This window comes from Chanodichthys erythropterus, chromosome 16, assembly GCF_024489055.1.
Source record: "Chanodichthys erythropterus isolate Z2021 chromosome 16, ASM2448905v1, whole genome shotgun sequence".
Classification (NCBI taxonomy): Eukaryota; Metazoa; Chordata; class Actinopteri; order Cypriniformes; family Xenocyprididae; genus Chanodichthys; species Chanodichthys erythropterus.
This window is the reverse complement of record NC_090236.1, coordinates 19,853,689-19,875,814: the sequence shown is the minus strand read 5'-3', so window position 1 is coordinate 19,875,814 and position 22,126 is coordinate 19,853,689. Positions and strand designations below refer to the sequence as shown.

Sequence of the window (22,126 nt, the reverse complement as noted above, 5' to 3'; positions counted from 1 at the left end):
GTTTCCACAAAAAAAAAATTAAGCAGCACAAATGTTTTGTGAGCAGCAAATTAGAATGATTTCTGAAGGATCATGTGACACTGAAAATTGGAGTAATGGTGCTGAAAATTCAGCTTTGTCATCACAGCAATACATTTTAAAATATATTTAAACAGAAAACGGTTATTTTAGATTTTAATAATATTTCATGTTTTAACTGTATTTTGATCAAATAAATGTAGATTTGTTCAGCATAAAAAATATTGCCCCACACAAACCTTTGAACTTTTGTAGTGTAAATATGTAGTGATTTATTCAAGTTTTAAAGTTTCAGTGAAAACTGATCAAGCTCACACAGCAACAGCCTGCAAAGCTCCACAGATTTCTGCAGAACTGGAACAATCATCATTTAAAAAAAAAAAAAATTAAAATGATCTAAACATCTTTAAAATGAAGCTAATTGTTTAAAATAGATAATATAAAATAATATAAGACTTGGATAAAAAAAGCGATATATTTTTTGTTGCAGTGAAGACAGATGACCTGACAGTATTACAAAAACCAAAATCATATCTAATTATTTCAATCATTCAGATTGCTTTTTCAATCATAACTTGTTGACAGTGTGGCTTGATTGTATTCAAAAGAGTGACCCCACAATACTAAAGCAATGATGACTTGAGATCCATTCTGGGTCTTGCATGGAGAGTGTTTAGTAGCTCGCTTCGTACTCACTCCCTTCTAGTCCCCGACTCAACAGAGCAAACTCTTTCACAATGTCCTTCATCCGTCGCTTACTCGCTTGTTCCCTGTGCGAATAGTTAAACAGAAGAAATTAATATTAAATGTTTAGAAAGTGCAAAGTGCCTATCTGGTGTTCTGGTTCTCGTGGCCCTACCTGAGGATCTGCTGGCAGAAGTGTTCTTTGTGCTCAGCGGTGAGATGTGAGCTGGGGAAGCCAGGGGGCAGAAGAGCCTCTCTGAGCCACAGAGACAGAACACTGGGACAGTTACGACTCACTGAGAACAAGACCTCCGCGTAGTGCTCAGCCAGACTGATTGGACTCTGACCTCCAATAGCCTGCCAATGAAATAGGTCCTTACATGCTCTGTACAATATATGCAGTATTTTATGGCTACATATGTAACTTTCCATATGAGGTACTTGTTCCCAAAGCACTTCCATCTGTTTTTATAAGGTTCAGTGTTTACACTGAATTTTAATAAATTATTAAATTAATCCTTAAAGTAATAAAAAACAGCCATAACTTAGTTTCCAAAACACTTCAAAACAGGAACTGACTGCAGGACAAATACTTTTAAATTCAATTTGGATAAACTAGCTGGTGAGTATGATACTGCTTGTATAAAACAGTTCAATAAACAGGTTTACATTGAGTAACATTTGAGTAACATAGCATTTTAGACATTTTTTGGCTGCCAATGAAAATAGTTTAAAATGGTTTTCTGGTCTTGGAGCAACACAGTGGTTGTGTTTCATTCCTTAATTTATCAGCATTTTTTAACGAATCAGCTTTGTGAATGATTTAATGACTCAGTGGCTGCGTCCAAAATCACATACTCTCTGAAGTAGGTATTATTTTGAACAAGTCAATACTGTACTTTTTGACTGATAAAAAATTATATAGTATGAATTTGTGTGGCTGTGGCCTCCTTGGATAGCAAAGTGTCCATCGTATGCACACTTCAGAATCTCGCCAGAAGTAGTAGGTCATCCGGGTATTTTTTGCTTACATTTTTAGTACTGTGAATTCAGACATGCTTCTTTTGTCACACACTATTTTTTTGTTTACTAGGGAAATATGTGATTTAGGATGCAGCTAGTCACTTATTTCATTGTTGAATGAGTCAGTGTTTTTGAATGAATGAGCTGAAATGAAATGAGATGAATGAGTGAAAAATTCAATGACCCTCTCATAAAGACAAAACTTGTTCCATACTAAGTGAATCAGTGTGATTGAACAAATAGGTTAAATGAATGATTCAATGACTCACTCATAAATGACATTCACTTCATTTGCTCCTGAATTAATCAGTGTTTTTGAACGAATTGCTTGAGTGATTAAAAGACTCACTCATAAAAACAGTGATTTATTTTTTTTAAACTAAATGGATCAAGTGTGTTTGAATGAAAAGGTTGAGTGAATGATTCTATGACTCACTCATAAACATAGTCACTTAATTTGCTCCTGAATGAATTATTAATTTTTTTCAATTCATTTTTCATTTGCACATCCTTAAAGGGGTGGTTCAGTTGTTTTTTTCTAGGCTTGATTGTGTTTTGGGGGGGGCAGTTTAACATGTCTTAATGCTTTGTTTTTTTAAAAAAGCCATATTTTTCATATATTTTACCTTTATTCTACATTTCTGTTTCCACTGTCATTTGAACGGCTCGTTTGACTTCCTGCTTCTATTAAGCCGCTCCCTCCAAATCACACAATGGGCTCAGATTGGCTAGCCGGCCTAGTGTATTGTGAATTGCTGAAGTGTCCGGAAATGCCACGCTCCTTACCATTAGTTGTTACATGTGCTTCAGTGGAAATGTAAATAACAGCGTCTATATTACTGTATCAAATTGAGCCCGTATCAGACCCAGATGAAGAGGGTCAAGCAGAACCTCTGCAATCATGGCTTTTAAAGGACGTTTATGAATGGGATTTCATTTTGTATGGGTCAAAGTGTTTAGATATGCTGTCACTGCTGTTTGTTAGCTTTCAATATACGGTTTTATCCTGATTAAAGCTTTACTGTAGCCGAATACATGATGAGTAGTAGCTTTTTTGTAAAGGTATTGTTTAATTTATAGCATGAACAACTGTTTGTCAATGAACATAGACGTTTGTTGGTGTTTGTTGGAGAAGTATGCAATAGAATTTAGCTAACTGGCTAGCGAAGCAAAAACGCATTGGTCTTTGTTTACGTCCTTGATGCAACCAAAAAATAGCAACAGAACTATACATTTAAAAGACATGTACAAACAATAAAACGTACTTACAGTTTGGGGTCAATAAACAGCAGCTTCTGCTTTTTAAGTGGGAACTGCTTCTTTCAGTAATAGCTTTTGTGCAAATCCAGCATTGAACTCGTGTAGATTCTGGAAGCTGTCTTCAGCGCCTCATCCAGTATAGAAAATATCACAGATTATAATGGGTTCTATTATCTTTTGACACGCCGTGCCGCTCGCATCCGGTGTACACAACTCTTCACGTGCCGCGTGACATGGCCTCGCCCACTTTGTTGCGTGTTCCCGGGGGCAGTGTTTTGCAGGGTTTATGATGTCACCAACCCGGGAAAAAGCTTGTTGTAGTTCAAACCGGTCGTTTTTGTAGGCATTAAACTGCCATAACTTTAAAAGACAATATCCCTGTTTGCATTGAACTTTCATCGCTGTAACTTTTCAGATACTGTTTATGCTCAAGCAGCAACATTACACACTAACTAAAGTTAAAAAAGTGAAATCGCAATGAAACATCCCTTTAACCAACTGCCTTGATCTATATAATCAAAGACCATCATTGTACATATATTACAGCATTTCTCTTTCATTTACAATGTCTTGATAAATATCTATTTATTATTTTATATGATATAGTATTGTTCATTGTTAGTTAACTAATGTAGTTAACTAATGTTACTGCTATTTTTTGTTTGCTTTTTTCTTGTCATTACTTGTTTTTTATGTAATGTTTTGGCAATATTGTTATGTAAACATGCCAATAAAGAACTGAATCAGTGTTTTTGAACAAATCGAGTGAATGATTCAATGACTCACTCATATGGAGAGTCTTGTTACCATACTAAGTGAATCAGTGTGATTGAACCAGTCGAATGAATGATTTATTAACTCAGTCATAAAGGTCACCTGCCAGCTACTGGTGTAATGATGTAACCTGCAGAAAGAGTGACTGAGAAATCCCAACCACTAATGCACAGAGAGCCTGTCCGAAACCACTGATTTCTATATGACTGAATTGCCGATGGAAACATGCAGAAATATCTGACCTCTATTAGGGTCTGAAGAAGAAGCTTGCCGTCATCCTGTAGCACCTCCCTTACTGCAGGAACATCCTCACAATGAGAGATCATCTCTGTCTGTGTCAAGAGAGCTCAGTCTGGTTAATAAATACTCCACTCAAGTTTCTGTGGTGCAGGGTCACTAATATTACAAGTATTAATGATAAAGAAAGAGTACATGCACTAGCATTTGGGCTGTATGTTCCACTACAGCTCTCTGTGAAGATGAACTGCTTCTTGGAACATGTTAAACGTGTTGTACTGTACTTACAAATAGCAGACAGGTTGCTTTCAGTGTTGGAGTTTCAGGGAATTTGAATGACAAGATTCCTACATACACATAGACAGTTAATGGATAAATAAATAAATGTTGAGCATTGATAATGAGCTTGCTGAAGTGACACTCACCACAGTAGAACACAGCTTTGATATCAAGATGCTCTGAAAGATAAAGGTCTGACTTTCTTCTCAAAACCTGAAAAGACATCAGAGAAAATCTTATAAAAAAATAAAATAAAAAACAGCCCTAAAAAGGAAAAGGAAACATATAGCTTTATACATAGTTAAACAACCCTAAAAAGAAACATGGAAAAACTCTTTAAGTGGTCTTTTTTTTTTAAATGGTCATTTTGAACAATGAAAATGTATGTAAAATATTGAATCTATGTAAATATGTAGACTAGTGTCTAAAGTCTGAAGATTAAGGCAAAAATAAACAAGCACAGACCTGAGCATGAAGCTGCATGAATGACTCCACCACATCTGGATGATTTCTGGAGCCTACAACAACATTTCCATATGGTTAGAATGACTATAAGTCAAACGTTAAAAAGAGTAATTGTAAAATTGCGCAAAATCTTCATGTTGATGGTATTCTTTCATTTGTTTCACTAGCCAACAAGTGTTTGATTACTGAGATAAGTGAGTAAAATGCTGGTCATGTGATCTCAGCTTTTTATAGGCTAGTCATGTACAACATTTTAATAATATTTGTCAAATGTAATATTCATTTCTTTAGGGGTAGAACATTTTTATAGTGGTAAAAGATACTGAATATAGCTTTGAATGGATAGATAGGGAGAGCATTTTCACATTTGGCTCCTAAACTTTGGAATAGCCTTTCTGATATTGTTCGGGGCTTAGACTCCCTCACCCAGTTAAAATCTAGATTAAAGATGCATCTCTTTAGCCAAGCATTCACATAATGCATCTCATATCTGATCAATTGTACATGACTATCTTTGCTTAATGTAATGAACAGCAGCTACGCTAATTATTCTCCATTTGCTTTTCTGTTTTATCTCGGGACGCCCGTCCCGAGGTGACTAGAGAGTACATCAGCTTCAGTTTGGATCCAGCCTCTTGTGAAGACTTCAGATGACCAACACCTTTGAAAAGACGGTGCCAACTCCTGCTAGGACTACAGATGACGCAAGATCTGGATCAACATGCACATTCCCAAATTTCTATTATATAATAATTATTGTTAATATGTAATTCATTATTTCCAGGAGCTCATTGCTTCTACCTTCAATTAAACTGCTAACAGTGATTGTAAAATAAATTGCCTAAATTATTACATTATTAGCTAACTGCATTCTCTAAATTGTAATGTTGACATGCATTCTCTGTAAAGCTGCTTTGAAACGATATGTATCGTGAAAAGCGCTATACAAATAAATGTGAATTGAATAGCTTGCCCCAAAAATGTGAATTCTGTCATCGTTTACTTACCCTCATGTCATTCCAAACCTGTATGACTTTCTTTCTTCTGTGGAACACAAACCAAAATATTCTGAAGTATGTTTAGATGGTCCAAAACAACACCGGCTTTTATTATTTTTTATTGTAAGAAAAAAAAAAGAACACTTTTTCAAACACTTTTATGTTCCACAGAAGAAAGAAAGCAATAGAGGTTTGTTGGAAGCTTAGTAATGGTGACGTTGAAGTCATGTAGTTTGTTCATAGCCAACGTTTTACTTTTAAATTTACATTTACTTTATGTTTTACTACTGTTTTTTACTTATGATTGATTATTGATTATTTAGGCTTTAAAATTCACAAAACTTGGCTGTGTCCAAAATCGCATACTCTCTGAGTAGGTACTTGTTTTGAATAATTAATTATTTTGCGACCACTAAAAAGTATGTTGTATACAGTATGATTGTGTGTAGTATGAATGTAACGTGGACATACTACATTCATCATGTTGTCGTTTCTTATGTGACCTACCAGTGTCAGTTGCTTCATTTCACTGGCATTCACAAATCCTCTGCCATGGCCTCATGGGATAGTGAAGTGTGCATTGGATGCACGTTTCAGAATCTCACTGGAAGAAGGTCATCTGGGCACTTTTTGCCTACTCTTTTGAGTTCTGTGAATTTGGACATACTGTATTACTCTTGTCACATACTGTTTTTCTACTGTATAGTACAGAAGTATGCGATTTCAGATGCAGCCGTTGTGTTTATTTGTGAGGATTAACACAATAAGAAATAAACTTTTGTTGGTCACAGAGCTTATTTTCTGCAATAATCCAAAAGTCAATGGAAAAATCCTTCTGGGTTTTTGTCAAGGAAACCAGGTTGATGCTAACTTCCGGATTGGTGTACAAAAAATTGTCATCACTGCAGCAATCTATGGATTGGTCACTTTAAATACAGACCTCAATAGAACTCATCGTTGAAATGTTGATAGTGTCTCATTCTAATCTCTTACCTAGCTGAAAAATGGACATGGTGATGTTGGTAATCAGCTCTAAAAGGGCAGTGATTGGAGAAAGATGATCCTTCTCACAGCCAAAAATGTGAACCAACTAGAGGGAAACGTGAAAGGCATAAACACATTATGACACTCAACTTATCAAGTAAACACAAAAATGTTTGTTTTATGAAGTAGACCCTGTCTTTACTTGTCGTGCGAGGTCTAAAGCCGAGGATTGTGGGTAAGCGCCAAACATCTGACCAATGAGCTCACAGAGCTGGGACACCAGTGGTGCAAAGTCATGGATAAGGGTCTTCAGTGATTTCTCAAAGACAGCACACACCGCCTGAGTTGAGGAGAGAGAAAAGTGAATCTTTCATATACTCAACATACAAACACGTTTACCTACACTGACCTCTAACACCTCAGGTTCATTCAGCCACTTGTTGAGAACAGTCTGGATTAAAGGGAAGGCCTGCTGCAGCACAACCACCACCTGAGAAATGACCAGAACAGCTGTCAAACCACACGTACTGTTGATTGTTCATTTTACAGGTCTGTTTGATTCAAACATGCTTGCTAATGAACAAAACTGATTGGAGTTTGAGCCGTGATATTTGTCATACCGGGTTGTTGTTGTGTGGCTGTGTTTGGACAGGCCTCATCACTTCCAATCTTTCACTTTGCTTATTTAGGTCAAATGTAGAGAATAGATTAGACAGCAGGCCAAGGATGTGGACAGTAGGAATCTTATTAGCAGGGCTGGGCTGCATCAAAGGGTAAAAGAGGAAAAATACTGAGAAAAGCAAACAGTTTGGTCTGTTTTATAAATGTTAAATAAATGTTGGATATTACCTTTAGTGTGTTATATTGTTTTTTGTAAATGTAACAGGTCTGTAAAGTTTCAAAGATCAAAGTGCACAATAAATGGAGTTTGTGTCTTTCAAAAGAAAGAAAGAATCAATTCTGAACTGCCTGAAAAGAGTTGTTAGAGTTGTCAGCTTTATTTCCTACACAAACCTACATAGGTTTGTAACAAATTTGCATAATGCCAGCCCTTTGACCAGCCCTCAAACACTGTGTATTTGTAGCTGAGGCCCGGGAGAGTTTGGTTCGCGTTGTTGATACAAAACAACACTGGTGGACACCATTGTCTTTAACTGAATGGACAAAAAAAGAAGACATTTTTCAATATATCTTCTTTTGTGTTCCACCAAACTCAGTCATACAGGTTTGGAATGACACGTTGGTTTAAAGTTAACTATAAAACTTCTTTGTAACTATATTTATATTGTACTATACAAATACATTTTCTCTTCAGGTTTTGGATTACTCTAATAGTATTTGAATTAAGCATACACAGACATTATTGCACCTCACCAGCTCACTGGCCAGTTTCTCCAGCTGTTGGATGTGGGGGGTGACCAGAGAGAGCAGCTTCCCCAGAATCTCTTCACTGGGCAGTGCTGAGAGCAGGAAACCCAGCGCCTGCATTATCCACATGCACTGCGGGCTCTGTACAGAAGACTTACTGTCAGTCTTACTGTCATATAACTATTAATTAAGCATGATAAAGATTTAACTAAAGATCTGGTAATCCTTATAAGCTTTTTGGCCACTTTAAACCAATTTCAATGGTTTTCCCAATCTGAGTAGAGTAAAAGCTTGGTACATTTTTTTAGATATGCAATCTGAAGATCCACAGAAAAAACAAAACTAGACTTCCATGAGTCTAAAGTGGTTATAAAAAAGTCACACCGTGGCTATTTATGACCGACCATAGCAATCTTTTAAATATGGGTTGAATGAAATCTATATATCAGCCAACCAAAACTAATCAAACACACATGGCTTAGACTTACTTTATGGATCTCTTTGACAAGCGCCGCCTGAGAGACCGAAAACACCACAGTGAATTTAGTACATTACTCACTGATTTGGTATAACAACAGCGGTACTTCTAGGCAAAAGTTTTTTTAAAACCTGTGAGACGGCCATGATGTCACTGGTGTGAAGGTGGAGGTGATGCCGACACTCTCTGCAGATTCTCTTCAGTGCTGAGACACAAGACACGGACAGATCTGGGTTGGACAGACCATGCAAGACCACAGGAAGGACACTCGCCAACATGAGCGAATGATCGGCCAACCACTCAGCCAAAGAGCCTATGAGAAACAATGACAGAAGGGTCAGTTACTTTCAACCCTACAAATAACTTTCACAAATACTGTATAATGGCATAAATAACAACAATAGAAATTATTATTATTATTTGCTGAAAAAAAAAATCCATATGTTTTTATTGCTGTAGTTTAATGATCATTTAATTATTGAAAGCAACTACTAAAACAAAATATATTTTTCACAGCCATTTTATCACCATTTGGTTTTATTCTGAAGGTTATATCTGAAGAATACTAATGTTTATAAATGACTGTGGCAAGGGGGCGTAGTTCAGCGAGGTCTGCGGCGGGAGAGAGAATCGGGAGATCTTTGGTGAGTGAGCGAGTTAAATGTAAATCACGAACACCTGTTTCTCATTTCAGTAATTGGCGTGGAGACAGGTTAAAACGCTGTGAGAAGCCGGAGTCGGTGAGAGAGAGGGGAACTGCTGACTGAGCCGCTGGTGCACGACAAACTGGAGTGAACCCCATTGTGGATTGTATATGCCGTGACTGGAGTGAAGCCCTTTGTGGATTATTTTGTTTTGTTGTTGTGCCTTGCACAGTTTTTGTTTGACATTTCTGAATTTTGAAATAAAGCTCAGTCAGCAGCTAAACGCCGACCCTGTCCCCTTCCTTCCTACACTAAAGAACACTGACCATATTACACTGGTGCCGAAACCCGGGAAGGAAGCTGGGTGGCCGCTGCCATGCAATCTTCATCCTCCACATCGACATTTGCGGAAGTCATCGCCTCCCTCGCGGTCCTGCATCAGGAGCAACATCAGGCCCTGCTGGACCTGCGCACCGACCAAGAACGGCGCTTCCAAGCCATCGTGCAGGCCCAGCAGGAGGACCGCGAGAGGTTCCGGAGCTGGATTGAGCGGGAGGTTCGCCAGGAGACCATCGCACAGCCGGCTGCGCCTACCCACCTGCCGCTGAACAAAATGGGGCCATGTGACGACCCCGAGGCCTTCCTCGACTTATTCGAGCGGTCAGCCAAGGCAAGTGGTCCAATGAGGTTGGTCCCGTTCCTCTCGGGGGAGTCACAGGTGGCGGCACAGCAGCTGCCAGCAGAGAACCTCCTGGTCTTTGACGATCTTCGGCGGGCCATCGTACAGCGGGTCGGCCGGACCCCAGAGCAGCATCGTCAACGCTTCCACTCCCTGGACCTGGGCGAGTCCGGACGGCCCTTCGTGTTTGCCCAACAGCTCCGGGACTCGTGCCGCAAATGGCTACTGGCTGAGGGAAGTGACGTGGACCTGGTTATCGATCGCGTGGTACTGGAGCAGTTTATCCCCAGGGGGGCGGGACTCCCTGCCGCCGGGCCGGACTCCGCTCCTGCTTCTCCCCTCTCTCCGCGTCAACCATTTAACCCGCTCCCTGCCACAAGAGCGGCGGGCAGGTCTGGGCCGGCCTGTTGGAGTTGCGGGGACCCGGAGCACTTTGTGGACAGGTGTCCAGTGATGGAGGTTGGGATGTTGATCCGGGTCCCGGACGATCCGCAGGCTGCCCCCGGTCAAGCTACCTGTGAGTGTCAAGGGGGGTACCTATCAGGCTTTGGTGGACTCAGGATGTAACCAAACCTCGGTGCATCAAAGCCTGATTTCGTCCGGGGCATTGGATGCAGGCCGCTTGGTTAAGGTGAGGTGTGTGCACGGGGATGTGGTGAAATATTCGTTAGTGCCCGTCATTACTCAATTTAGGGGTCAAAAGCATAGCGCGGAGGTGGCAGTTAATCCGCACCTCCGGCATCCGATAATTTTGGGTACGAATTGGCCTGCATTTAACAAATTATTGGGGTGTTTATGCTCGGATGCCTCTTGGGGGGAAAAAATCGCGGGATAAGGAGGTGCCAGTACAGGCGGGAGAGACTGATCAGGGACCAGTGAGTTCAGCTTCAGGGGAACAGAGCGTAATTGGAAGACTTATTCTTTCAGATCGCGATGACTTTCCCCTGGAGCAGTCTCACGATGAGACGCTAAAAAACGCGTTTGAAAAGGTCAGCACAATCGATGGTCAGCCTCTCCAGCCTGGGCGTCCACTTTCTTATCCGTATTTTGCGATCATAAAAGATAGGTTGTATCGAGTGACCCAAGACACTCAGACAAAAGAAGATACGACCCAATTATTAGTTCCAAAGAGCCGCAGGGAAATGCTTTTCCATGCGGCTCATTCTAATCCGATGGCTGGGCATCTAGGACAAACGGCAACACTAAATCGTCTCATGACCCGATTCTTTTGGCCGGGCATTCACGAGAATGTGCGCTGGTGGTGCGCGTCTTGTCGGGAATGTCAGTTGGTTAACCCACCGGCCACCCCAAAAGCGCCATTGCGCCCCCTCCCATTAATGCAGGTCCCCTTCGAAAGAATCGCTATGGACCTCATCGGGCCATTAGAGCGATCAGCAAGAGGGCATCGCTTTGCATTAGTCATTGTGGATTATGCAACGCGATATCCTGAAGCCACTCCGCAACACTAAGAGATGCACTGTTTAGTTTAATCTCCCGAGTGGGGATTCTGAAAGAAATCCTCACTGATCAAGGCAGGGCGTTTATGTCACACACGTTACGCAAACTTTACGAATTGTTGGGCATTAAATCCGTGCATACCAGCGTCTTTCACGCACAAACGGACGGGCTGGTCGAACGGTTTAATCGCACACTTAAATCCATGATTCATAAATTCGTTCAAGAGAACACCAAAAATTGGGATAAGTGGTTGGAACCTCTGTTATTTGCAGTGCAAGAGGTCCCGCAAGCCTCCACGGGGTTTTCCCCCTTCGAGCTTCTCTTTGGACGCCAGCCCCGTGGGGTATTAGACGTCCTAAGAGAGACTTGGGAGGACGGACCATCTCAGGCTAAAAATAAAAGTCAGTATGTGCTGGACTTGAGAGCAAAACTCCACATGTTGGGGCGGCTGTCTATGGAGAATTTGTTACAAGCCCAGCACAGACAGAGCCAGCTGTATGACAGACGTGCTAACTTACGCAAATTTTCACCGGGAGATAAAGTACTTGTATTGCTTCCCACTTCAAGCTCGAAATTACTTGCAAAGTGGCAAGGACCATTTGTGGTTACACGGCAAGTCGGTGAGCTCGATTATGAGGTTGTGCATTCCGGAGAGGAGCACGTCAGATTTACCACCTCAATCTCCTTAAAAAATGGAATGAGGCGGAATCAGTGATGCTGGCGACGGTGATTAGCGAAGAGGATGATCTCGGGCCAGAGGCGAATATCAAAAAACAGTCCCTCGCTCTGGCCCCGGGGGGAGATCACCTCTCGCCCTCAAAGCTCACTGATTTATCCAAGTTACAAGCAGAATTTGCAGACGTGTTTTCTCCCCTACCGGGCCGTACAAACCTCATTCAGCACCACATCGAGATGTGTAGTATAGATTGCCTGAACACAAGAAAAATGTAGTTCAGGCAGAATTAGAGGCTATGCTTGAAATGGTAGTAATAGAAGAGTCCAGCAGTAACTGGGCGAGCCTGATAGTTTTGGTTCCCAAGAGGGACGGCTCAGTTCGGTTCTGTGTGGACTACCGCAAGGTGAACGCAGTGTCGAAGTTCGACGCGTATCCAATGCCTCGGGTGGACGAGTTGCTTGACCGGCTAGGTACGGCTCGATTTTATTCGACACTGGACTTAACGAAAGGGTATTGGCAGATCCCCTTGTCGCCATTATCCAAAGAAAAGACAGCTTTCACGACGCCGTTCGGATTACACCAATTCGTTACCCTTCCGTTCGGGCTGTTCGGGGCACCGGCTACCTTTCAGCGTCTCATGGATAAAATTTTGCGGCCCCATGGTGCATATGCTGCTGCCTATCTGGACGATATTATTATCTTCAGTAATGACTGGCAGCGGCATATGCAGCATTTGAGGGCCGTCCCGAGATCGCTGAGGGGAGCCGGGCTCACGGCCAACCCGAAGAAGTGTGCGATTGGGCGCGTGGAAGTAAGGTATCTGGGCTTCCACTTGGGGCATGGACAGGTGCGTCCACAAATTGATGAGACGGCAGCGATTGCGACCTGTCCATGCCCCAAGACCAACAAGGAGGTTAGACAGTTCCTCGGGCTGGCGGGATACTATAGGAGGTTTGTTCCTAATTATTCGGCCCTCACCAGCTCGTTGACTGATCTAACTAAAAAGGATGCACCAGATACGGTCCAGTGGACGGAGCTGTGCCAGCAGGCCTTCACCCAGGTGAAGGCTGCTCTATGTGGCGTGCCATTGCTTCACTCTCCTGATTTTTCTCTCCCTTTTTTGTTGCAGACTGACGCGTCGGACAGAGGGCTGGTAGCTGTCCCGTCCCAGGAGATAGAGGGAGAGGAACGGCCGGTGCTGTACATTAGCCGTAAGCTCTCAAAGAGGGAAGCTAAGTACAGCACCGTTGAGAGAGTGTTTGGCTATTAGGTGGGCCGTCCTCACCCTCCGCTATTATCTCCTGGGACAGGAATTCACTCTCTGTTCGGACCACGCTCCCCTGCAGTGGCTCCACCGCATGAAGGATACCAATGCACGGATCACTCGTTGGTATCTGGCATTACAGCTTTTTAAGTTCAAGGTGGTCCACAGGCCGGACGGCTCCCCGGCCTGGGTCGGGCGGTGGGGGTATGTGAAATAAAGCTCAGTCAGCAGCTAAACGCCGACCCTGTCCCCTTCCTTCCTACACTAAAGAACACTGACCTATGGTGAACATGATGGTCTCAGCCAGCTGGATATTGTTTGCTGTGATCAGAGGAATCAGACCGATCAGTCCTGGAATGACATCTGAGTAACTGACATCTACTGTCTCAGCAATGGATTGAAAACCAAACAGCAGAGCCTCTATATCCTCCATGGGAGAGAGGGAGATAACAGAGATATTGTTCATTATAATACATGACATTTATATCATATATACACCATATTTATAAGACATTAGTGTAACATTAGGACTGACTTGCCATGAGGAGAGGCGTGTAGTGTCTGTCAGCAGTGTGCCTAGTTTATCATACAGGTTTCTGAGGAGCTCTGGACCCAGCAGCTCATACACATACATCAGAGTATCAGAGATGTCAACCCTGAGATCCAATTAAACATGCTTATTATTGCATTATCATGCAAATTAAAAATAAATGAAGACTGAATGGACTGTGCCAACTGAATCAGTTATAGTGTTTTAGCAATCCAGAAAACTGTAAGCAGACTGATTTGAAATATTTAATGGTGTTTTCCAGGGCATCAGTGAACACAATCCTGATTTTAAGTATTAAACCTTTTCCTATCTAAAAAAAAATCTTAGGAAGAGGAACTTATAATGGAAGTAAATGGAGGCAATTTTTGGAGGATTTAAAAGCAGAAATGTGAAGCTCATAATTTTATGAAAGCACTTACAATATTTCTTCTTTTAAAACTTATCTGATTTGAGTTTTTAGTCATTTTTACACTAAAATCATGTTAACATGATATTGTTTATATACATGTCAACATGATTTTGGTGTAAAAAATGACTAACCGCTTGTCTTGTGGATATACTATTGAAACAGTGAGCATTTTAAAATTTACAGAAATGTTGGGACGTTTTTAAACTTGAATAAAATGAAAACTAAAAGATTTTCAAATCACAGGAGCCAATATTTTATTCACAATTGAACATAGATAACAAATGTTTAAACAGAAATTTTAAAATTTTATGTACATAATGAGCTCATTTCAAATTTGATGCCTGCTACAGGTCTCAAAATAGTTGGGATGGGGGCATGTTTACCATGGTGTAGCATCTCCTCTTCTTTTCAAAACAGTTTGAAGACGTTTGGGCATCAAGGTTATGAGTTTCTGGAGTTTTGGTGTTGAAATTTGATCCCATTCTTGCCTGATGTTTCCAGCTGCTGAAGAGTTCCTGGTCATCTTTGACGCATTTTTCTCCATAGGTGAAAGATCTGAACTGCAGGTAGGCCAATTCAGCACCCAGACTCTTCCATGACGAAGCCATGCTGTTGTAATAGCTGCAGTATGTGGTTTTGCATTGTCCTGCTGAAATACACAAGGCCTTCCCTAAAATATCCATCGTCTGGAGGGGAGCATGTTGCTCTCAAACCTTTATATACCTTTCAGCATTCATAGTGCCTTCCAAAACATGCAAGCTGCCCATACCATATGCACTTATGCACCCCTATACCATCAGAGAAGCTGGCTTTTGAACTGAACACGCTGGAAGGTCTCTCTCCTCATGGGCATCCAATAAAGGTCTTTGGCCTTGTCCCTTACGCACAGAGATTTGTTGATGTTATGCACTGTAAATGATGAGAATTGCAAAGTCTTTGCAATTTGACGTTGAAGAACATTGTTTTTAAAGTATGCCACAATCTTTTTACACACTCTTTCACAGCTCTGCCCATCTTTACTTCTGAGACTCTGCCTCTCTAAGACATCCGTTTCATAGCTAATCATGTTACAGACCTGACATCAATTAACTTAATTAGTTGCTAGATGTTCTCCTAGCTGAATCTTTTCAAAATTTCTTGCTTTTTCAGCCATTTGTTGCCCCCGTGCCAACTTTTTTGAGACCTGTAGCAGGCATCAAATTTGAAATGAGCTAATTTAGTGGATAAAAGTGTAAAATTTCTGTTTAAACATTTGTTATTTTATTTATGTTCTATTGTGAATAAAATATTGGCTCATGTGATTTGAAAGCCTTTTAGTTTTCTCTTTATTCAAATTTAAAAAACGTCCCAACATTTCCAGAATTCAGGTTGTACCAATTGGCCCCTATTCACTTTTCAATTGTCTCACTGCAACCATGATTTTTGCTTTTTTAAAGGAAAATTATTATTATAATTGTGCTTTTTTAATTGTGCATTTATATAACTTCCTTTTTAAAAATCTAGTTTAACCTGTAGGTCCTGAACTGCTCTTTGTCATCTGCGGACCATGAGGCATAGTCCTCATCTCTGGGAAAACAGGCTTTCTGCAGCAGAACATCCACCAGCTGGAAGTACACAGGTCTGTAGATTTGTAGATAGAGTGTCTGCCTCTCAGCATCCAATGACGTAATCTCATCCTGAAACAAGCAGCCGAAATGACACCACCAGCACTCAAAACCTCATATCTGCTCAAGTCAATGCAATACCAGTTGGCACCATACTTGATTGATGTTTCTGGGTGGACCTGTACCTGTAGGGTGTACCAGAATGTGAGTGTGAGAGAGCTGGAGGTCTCATCCACAGGGTAATGTCCAGGTGAACCAGTGCAGGACATAATCATGCTCACTAGAGCCTGAAAGCTCTGCCAGTGATCCACCTGCTCCAGAAGAGTCCTGGGAAGTTGAAAGGGAAAAAGGTTTCATCAAACAGACAAGGGCAGTCAAATGATGAATTGGCCTTCTCAAATAGGCCCAGGCCATCTGAGGTCATATTAGACTTTTATTAATGGGAGATTAATGATGCATATAAATCATTATGTCCAACCTGCAATGTGTTTCTCCCAGAGCTACAGCAATGCGACAAATTCCATGAGACGTCTCCATGTCTCCATCCTGCACCGCCTTCTTTAGCTGCTCCTGAAGACCCAGAACCTGAGGAACAACCTTCAGCAGACTGTCTGCAAACCTCCACATGAACAAACACACAGAGTAATAATGAATTTTTATGGTCAACTTTCTGTGCACCGGGGGTTTGAAGGAAATAGACTTGATTGACAATTAGTTTCAAGTGATGGTTAGTTTCCTTGTGTAGGGGACAATTTAATCAGATCATACAATCACACATTTTATTCCCCAAATTAGCAGCCAATATTGAATAATTGTTCTGTTTATGCATAAAATTAGTTCATTTCTTTAAAAATGCAAACACAAACTAAATACCAATTTATAATTTAAAACCATTGGTTTTAAGATTCTCAGCTCTGCAGGGATGTTATTTGAATATTTTTTTCTATAGCACATTTCTAAAGGAATATGAATCTCATGAATCTTTCATACTAAACAGTATCAGACTGTGAAATATTAATGTAGCTTTTACTGGTTTTTTTTAATTTTCTTTATTTAGTAACAAAGTAGTATAGAGATGTAGATTTATAACATCTGCAATTTTTAATTTTTTTCCTTAATATGAAAATAATTATCAGATTATCGGTTTCAGAGTTTGAATATGAGTTCATTTTCATATACATTACATCTAAATTTTATTAAGATGCATTACATACACGGGCTTCAATAAAGTATTATATACTGTAATCAAAATACAATAACTAAAATAATATATTTCTAGAAAAGGGATCATATGGTGGCATGCTATATTAGAAGAACAGATGCAATAACTACCTAGCAACACCATTGTAACCACCTACAACACCCTAAAATATCCAGAACACCCTAGCAACTTCATAGTGACATCCTTTAAACCACTCAGAATACCCTAACAATCATATAGAAATAGATCGACAACATTACAGCAGCTAGATGCACTGGCAAACAAAACTCAGAATTTCTTTCAAATAATGTAAAATTAAAGTAAAATTGGCCTAATGGTTAGAGAGTCAGACTTGTAAACCGAAGGTTGTGGGTTCGATTCTCAACACCGGCAGGAAACGACTGAGGTGCCCTTGAGCAAAGTCCCAATCGCTCCCCAGGCACCACAGCAAATGGCTGCCCACTGCTCCAGGTGTGTGTGTCCACAGTTTGCTGTGTATGTGTGTGTTCACTACTCACTTCTCCTAATGTGTGTGCACTAACTTGGATGGGTTAAATGCAGAGGACAAATTCCAAGTATGGGTTGCAATACTTGGCCTTCATGTCACTTCACTTCACTTCACTTCAAAATTCCTCTTAATAAACAAACACTATAAAATGGTATTTGTTACCTTAAAGTGTATTTCTACATGATTTAACCCATACATTGATGTATTTAAGTTGATTCAGAGATATTACATAATTTTGACTTAATTAAAATAAAGTTAGATGTTACCATTTTTGGGTTACCATTTTTTTCAGTTTACTCTCCATAAACACTATCCATTTGTATAGAACTTAATGTGATACATATTCGTGAGTCATACATAAATGAAAATCATGAAAAAAAATCATGGCATAGATAATTATTAACTATTTGCATCTATTTGATTTTATTTAAATAATCATATTTTCAAAATGCATTTATTCAGACTGCAAATCAGCTGTTAATTGTGAAAACTGACCTGTTTCATTTATGTATTACTGACAAATATACACCAGTTTGTTTATGTTAAAACTGCATAATCCAAATGGATGGCAATTTTATGTGAAATTTAAATATATAAATCTTAATGTACCCCTATTATGCCCTCAAACACTGAAGTTCAGACGCTGTTTTCATCACTGTGAATCCACTTTGCAAGCACTTCAAAAGAATGAGGAGCTGAAATTCATATATGGTTATGGGCGTTTGGCTTCCATCATGCGCTGTAAACGGTAGACCAATCGCAACAGACTGGGCCATCTGACCCACAAGAGTAGAAAAGGCTCTCTGTAAGGAGGGGTTTAGAGAGACTGAATCTTCAAGCAAACCATTTTCAGACTCTATGAGAAATGAGGTGATGTGCAATGTATATTTTGAGAAAATTAAAGTGTTTTTTGACCTTTGATGCATGTAAACGTATTGTAGGAGACCTCCAAAACAAAATTAGGAACATTTAAAATAGCATAATAGTACAATAATGTGACACGAGAAAGGAAACGGTTAACATAATAGAGTGAAACTATACTCAGAACTATTACTATAATGAGTGACAGGAAATAGTGCTTGTTTTGACATTATATTCTCTGTTATAATGGTGTATCTCACCTCTGACAATCAGGCTGTGAGATGATGTTGACGATGGTTTCTACAGCCATGTCAAAGAGCTCAGATTCCTTAAGGAGGGCAAAGCAGCTCTGTAGCAGCCCCTCACTGTCTTTTAAAGCGATGTCCAGCGTGAGCCAAGAGGACACACACCTCATCACCCGCTCTCTGACTCCACAGGGTGCATCAGCCCGCTGCAGTAACTGCTGGAGCAGGGAGCAGATGGAGCTCCACTCCACAGCCAGAGCGCTTCTGAGCTGGGAACGTCGAGAGGCCGCGATCCTGCTGCTCTGAAGCTCCTCGGGCAGAACGGCGAGGATTTCTAGAAGCACGAGGCATCGGGCCTGACCGTCAGCCTCTGTCACACCCTCCCCTGTCTGGAAGGCACACAGAAGATCTGGTACTGCGGTTGGCCATGTTTCAGGTAAGATGTGAAGAACCAAAGAGGCCAGAGCAACACAGAGTCTCGTCAGCACCATCTTGGGCCCGGATGCAAACTGGCCGACCTGGGCGATGAGCTGCGAGCGAAGGGAGTCTAATTGGCCAGTCGGGAGGTCGGACCAATGACGGGAGATTTTAGCATGTAATGTGCTTGCCCCAAAGAACTGGATCTCAGGAACCTAATGTAAAACAGAATAAATAAGAACTACAAATCTAATGCAATGAAATTCATACATTTTAAAGTGTGTCGTAGTCTCCTCTACTGCTTACTTTGTCTGGCTGGAGCAAAGCCCAGCAGAAGTGCCATGCTTGTGGTGATGCCTGGGCTTGTGTGAGCCACTTCTGGGCCACATTCTTCTTGTCCATATCAGGATCATAGTAGAGCTGCTGAAGAGCCTAAAGAACACCAGGAAAGATTGCTTCTAATATATACAGTCAAACCAAAATGTATTCAGACACCTTGAACATTTCATTCATTATTACAGTTTATTCACTATAGTTTAAAAAAATGGCAATAAAATATGACAAGATCTCAGAGTTAAACTACGTCAGAAAAAAAATTATCTTAATTATGTCAGATAACACTTAAGCAAAATCATGATTCGGATCGCGTGTCAAACTGCTGAAATCACGTGACTTTGGCGCTCCGAACAGCTGATTCGACACACTGATTCATTTGTGCTCCAAAGCTTCCTCAAGCAGTGTTTTGAAATTGGCCATCACTATATAATTTGTTATTTTGTTTTTTTTGGCGCACCAAATATATTCTTGTCACTTTATAATATTAATATTGAGCCACTGTACTCACATGAACAGATTTAATCCTTTATGGATCTTGAGAGAGGAAATTACATGGCTGGCTATGCAGGCCTCACTGAGCCATCGGATTTCAACAAAAATATCTTAATTTGTGTTCTGAAGATGAACAAAGGTCTTACGGGTGTGGAACGGCATGAGGGTGAGTAATAAATGACAGAATTTTCATTTTTGGGTGAACTAACACTTTAAGCAAAACATGGTCAGGTCAAAGTGTCTGAATAATTTCCACTGTATGAAGAATTTTTGTGTATAATATGTCACAGTTTACTTTATTTTGCTATCCTCACTTATATAAATTAACTATAGTGTCCTGCACCCACTAGTAAAAATATATCAAAAAAAAAAAAAAAATGTCTGAATAATTTTTGGTTTGACTCTATAACACCAGTCAAAAATTTGGATTCAAGATTTTTTTAAATATTTATTAATATTTTTGTGGAAACTGTGATACACTACCATTCAAACATTTGGGGCAAATTTTTTTTTAAAGAAATTAATTACTATTTATTTTTCAGCGAGGACACAGTAAGTTGACAAAAAAGTGACAGTAAAGACATTTATAATGTTTAAAAAATATTTCTATTTCTCATCAAGGCTGCATTCATTGGTAAATTTCAGCAGCCATTACTTCAGTCTTCAGTTTTTGTTGGTTTTTTGTTTGTTTGTTTTTTTGTGAAAACCATGATTTATTTATTTTTTTTTCAGGATTCACTGATGAATTTATTATTTTAATAGAAATCCTTTTTTTGTAACATTATAAAAGTGTTTCCTGTCACAATTAACACACCCTTGATGAATAAAAGTATTTGTTTAAAAAAAAAAATAGCCTTAACTTTTGAATGGTAGTGTTTCAAAAAAATATTTATCAGCACAACTGTTTTCAGCATTGATAATAAGAAATGTTTCTTGAGCAGCAAAACATCATATTAGAATGTTTCATGTGGATCATGTGACACCGAAGACTGGAGGAATGTTGCTAAAAATTCAACTTTAATTTTAAAATACATTAAAATCAAATTTAAATCAAAACATTTATATTTAATTACACTAATAACATTGCACAATATTTCTGTTTTTACTATATTTTTGATCAAATAAATGCAGCCTTTGTGAACATAGGAGACTTTTTCAAAAACATAAAACAAAAAAAAAGTCATAATGATTCTAAACTTTTGACCGGTAGGTGATATTACCATATTCTTTCCCCTAAAAATGTGTATTGAGTGCATAGATAAGATGCAACTGAAATCACAGGACACAATGGAGAAGCATAATATAAACCAACCAGCCACCAAATCCCCCGCATGCTGACAGTTATTATTAGACTAGAACAGCTTACAGGGAATATCAAGTTACTTTCCACTTCCACTCCTATATTGTCCCGAACCGCACAAGAACAAACAAATACAAACGTGTGGCTTTGCTCCGCTGTTAGTGGAATTATGGGAATATGAAGGAATAGAGGCCTCAGGGACAGCATTCCCCAAACCAAAAGCTACAGCTTACCATCAGCCCTGAATGGAGCTGATGAAATCTACTTCTATTGAATTTGCTCTCGCCTCAGATTTTATATCTCCAAACTCTGGCAGTTTTGATTTACATCTTGTGCTGCTTACTAAAATGTATGGTTATCACACATACATTTAAACTCAAGTGTTAGGAATAATTCACACCCTTAAGTGCAAAGTGCAAATAGTTATTTGCAAAGTGAAAAACTAGATTTAGGCACAATATAACTGTTGTTAAAATATGAAATTTTAAGCAGTGACAAAAGAGTTCTGCAGTGTCCAAATGGTGACCATTTAAACTAATAGGTAACAGTTTCCCTTTTACTTCTATATAACACTTATGTGAAATGCTATAAGGAATGTGTTACTAGTCTCATACACAAATGGTTGAGTGACTGACATGTTATTGTGTTTCTGTGAGTCAGTTTGGCCATACAGTAGCTACAGTCTACTCACCCTCTCCACCGCCTCCACTGTGAACTCCTCTGCATTCACTGACTCCATTCTCAATTAGGTTCCTTATATCCTATTCTTGTGCTCTGTGACGGCCAGTATTCAGTGGTACTTTTTTGAGGGGGTGTTTGTGGAGTCTCGTCAGGTCATGTGTGTGTTTGTGCGCGCGCGCGGGGGGCAGCTCTAACAGGATGGTCCACCAGCACACACGTGGGTCGCACTAAAT

At 40.0% G+C, this 22,126-nt stretch overlaps 1 protein-coding gene across 2 annotated transcripts; it reads right to left on the bottom strand.

Annotated features, from left to right (window-relative positions):
- Nucleotides 1-240: 240 nt before the first annotated feature.
- On the bottom strand, nucleotides 241-22,042 carry ipo13a (importin 13a). 2 transcript variants are annotated; one of them, XM_067363650.1, is made up of 21 exons: nucleotides 21,904-22,042; nucleotides 19,391-19,516; nucleotides 18,683-19,299; nucleotides 16,331-16,471; nucleotides 16,038-16,179; nucleotides 15,758-15,924; nucleotides 13,825-13,945; nucleotides 13,569-13,716; nucleotides 8,700-8,881; nucleotides 8,579-8,605; nucleotides 8,097-8,231; nucleotides 7,343-7,483; nucleotides 7,132-7,212; nucleotides 6,925-7,062; nucleotides 6,732-6,828; nucleotides 4,741-4,793; nucleotides 4,422-4,488; nucleotides 4,285-4,343; nucleotides 4,002-4,091; nucleotides 878-1,059; nucleotides 241-788 (listed from the first exon to the last, which is right to left on the bottom strand). In XM_067363650.1, the coding sequence occupies exons 1-21, from the start codon at nucleotides 21,949-21,951 to the stop codon at nucleotides 692-694; spliced, it is 2,859 nt and encodes a 952-aa protein (XP_067219751.1). In that variant the 5' UTR covers nucleotides 21,952-22,042; the 3' UTR covers nucleotides 241-691. The 2 variants fall into 2 exon arrangements, 1 of the variants encoding a protein (XP_067219751.1); XR_010891976.1 differs by lacking the exon at nucleotides 241-788 and having other exon boundaries at nucleotides 1,014-1,059; nucleotides 2,995-4,091.
- Between the last annotated feature and the right edge of the window lie 84 nt (nucleotides 22,043-22,126).

Excerpts from the sequence above, each read along its gene's own strand:
- ipo13a (XM_067363650.1), bottom strand. The coding sequence starts at position 21,951 with ATGGAGTCAGTGAATGCAGAGGAGTTCACAGTGGAGGCGGTGGAGAGG. Across the intron at positions 16,472-18,682 it reads TCACAGCCTGATTGTCAGAG|GTTTGCAGACAGTCTGCTGA; the intron begins GTGAGATACACC and ends GTTCATGTGGAG. Across the intron at positions 7,213-7,342 it reads AGCCACACAACAACAACCCG|GTGGTGGTTGTGCTGCAGCA; the intron begins GTATGACAAATA and ends GTCATTTCTCAG.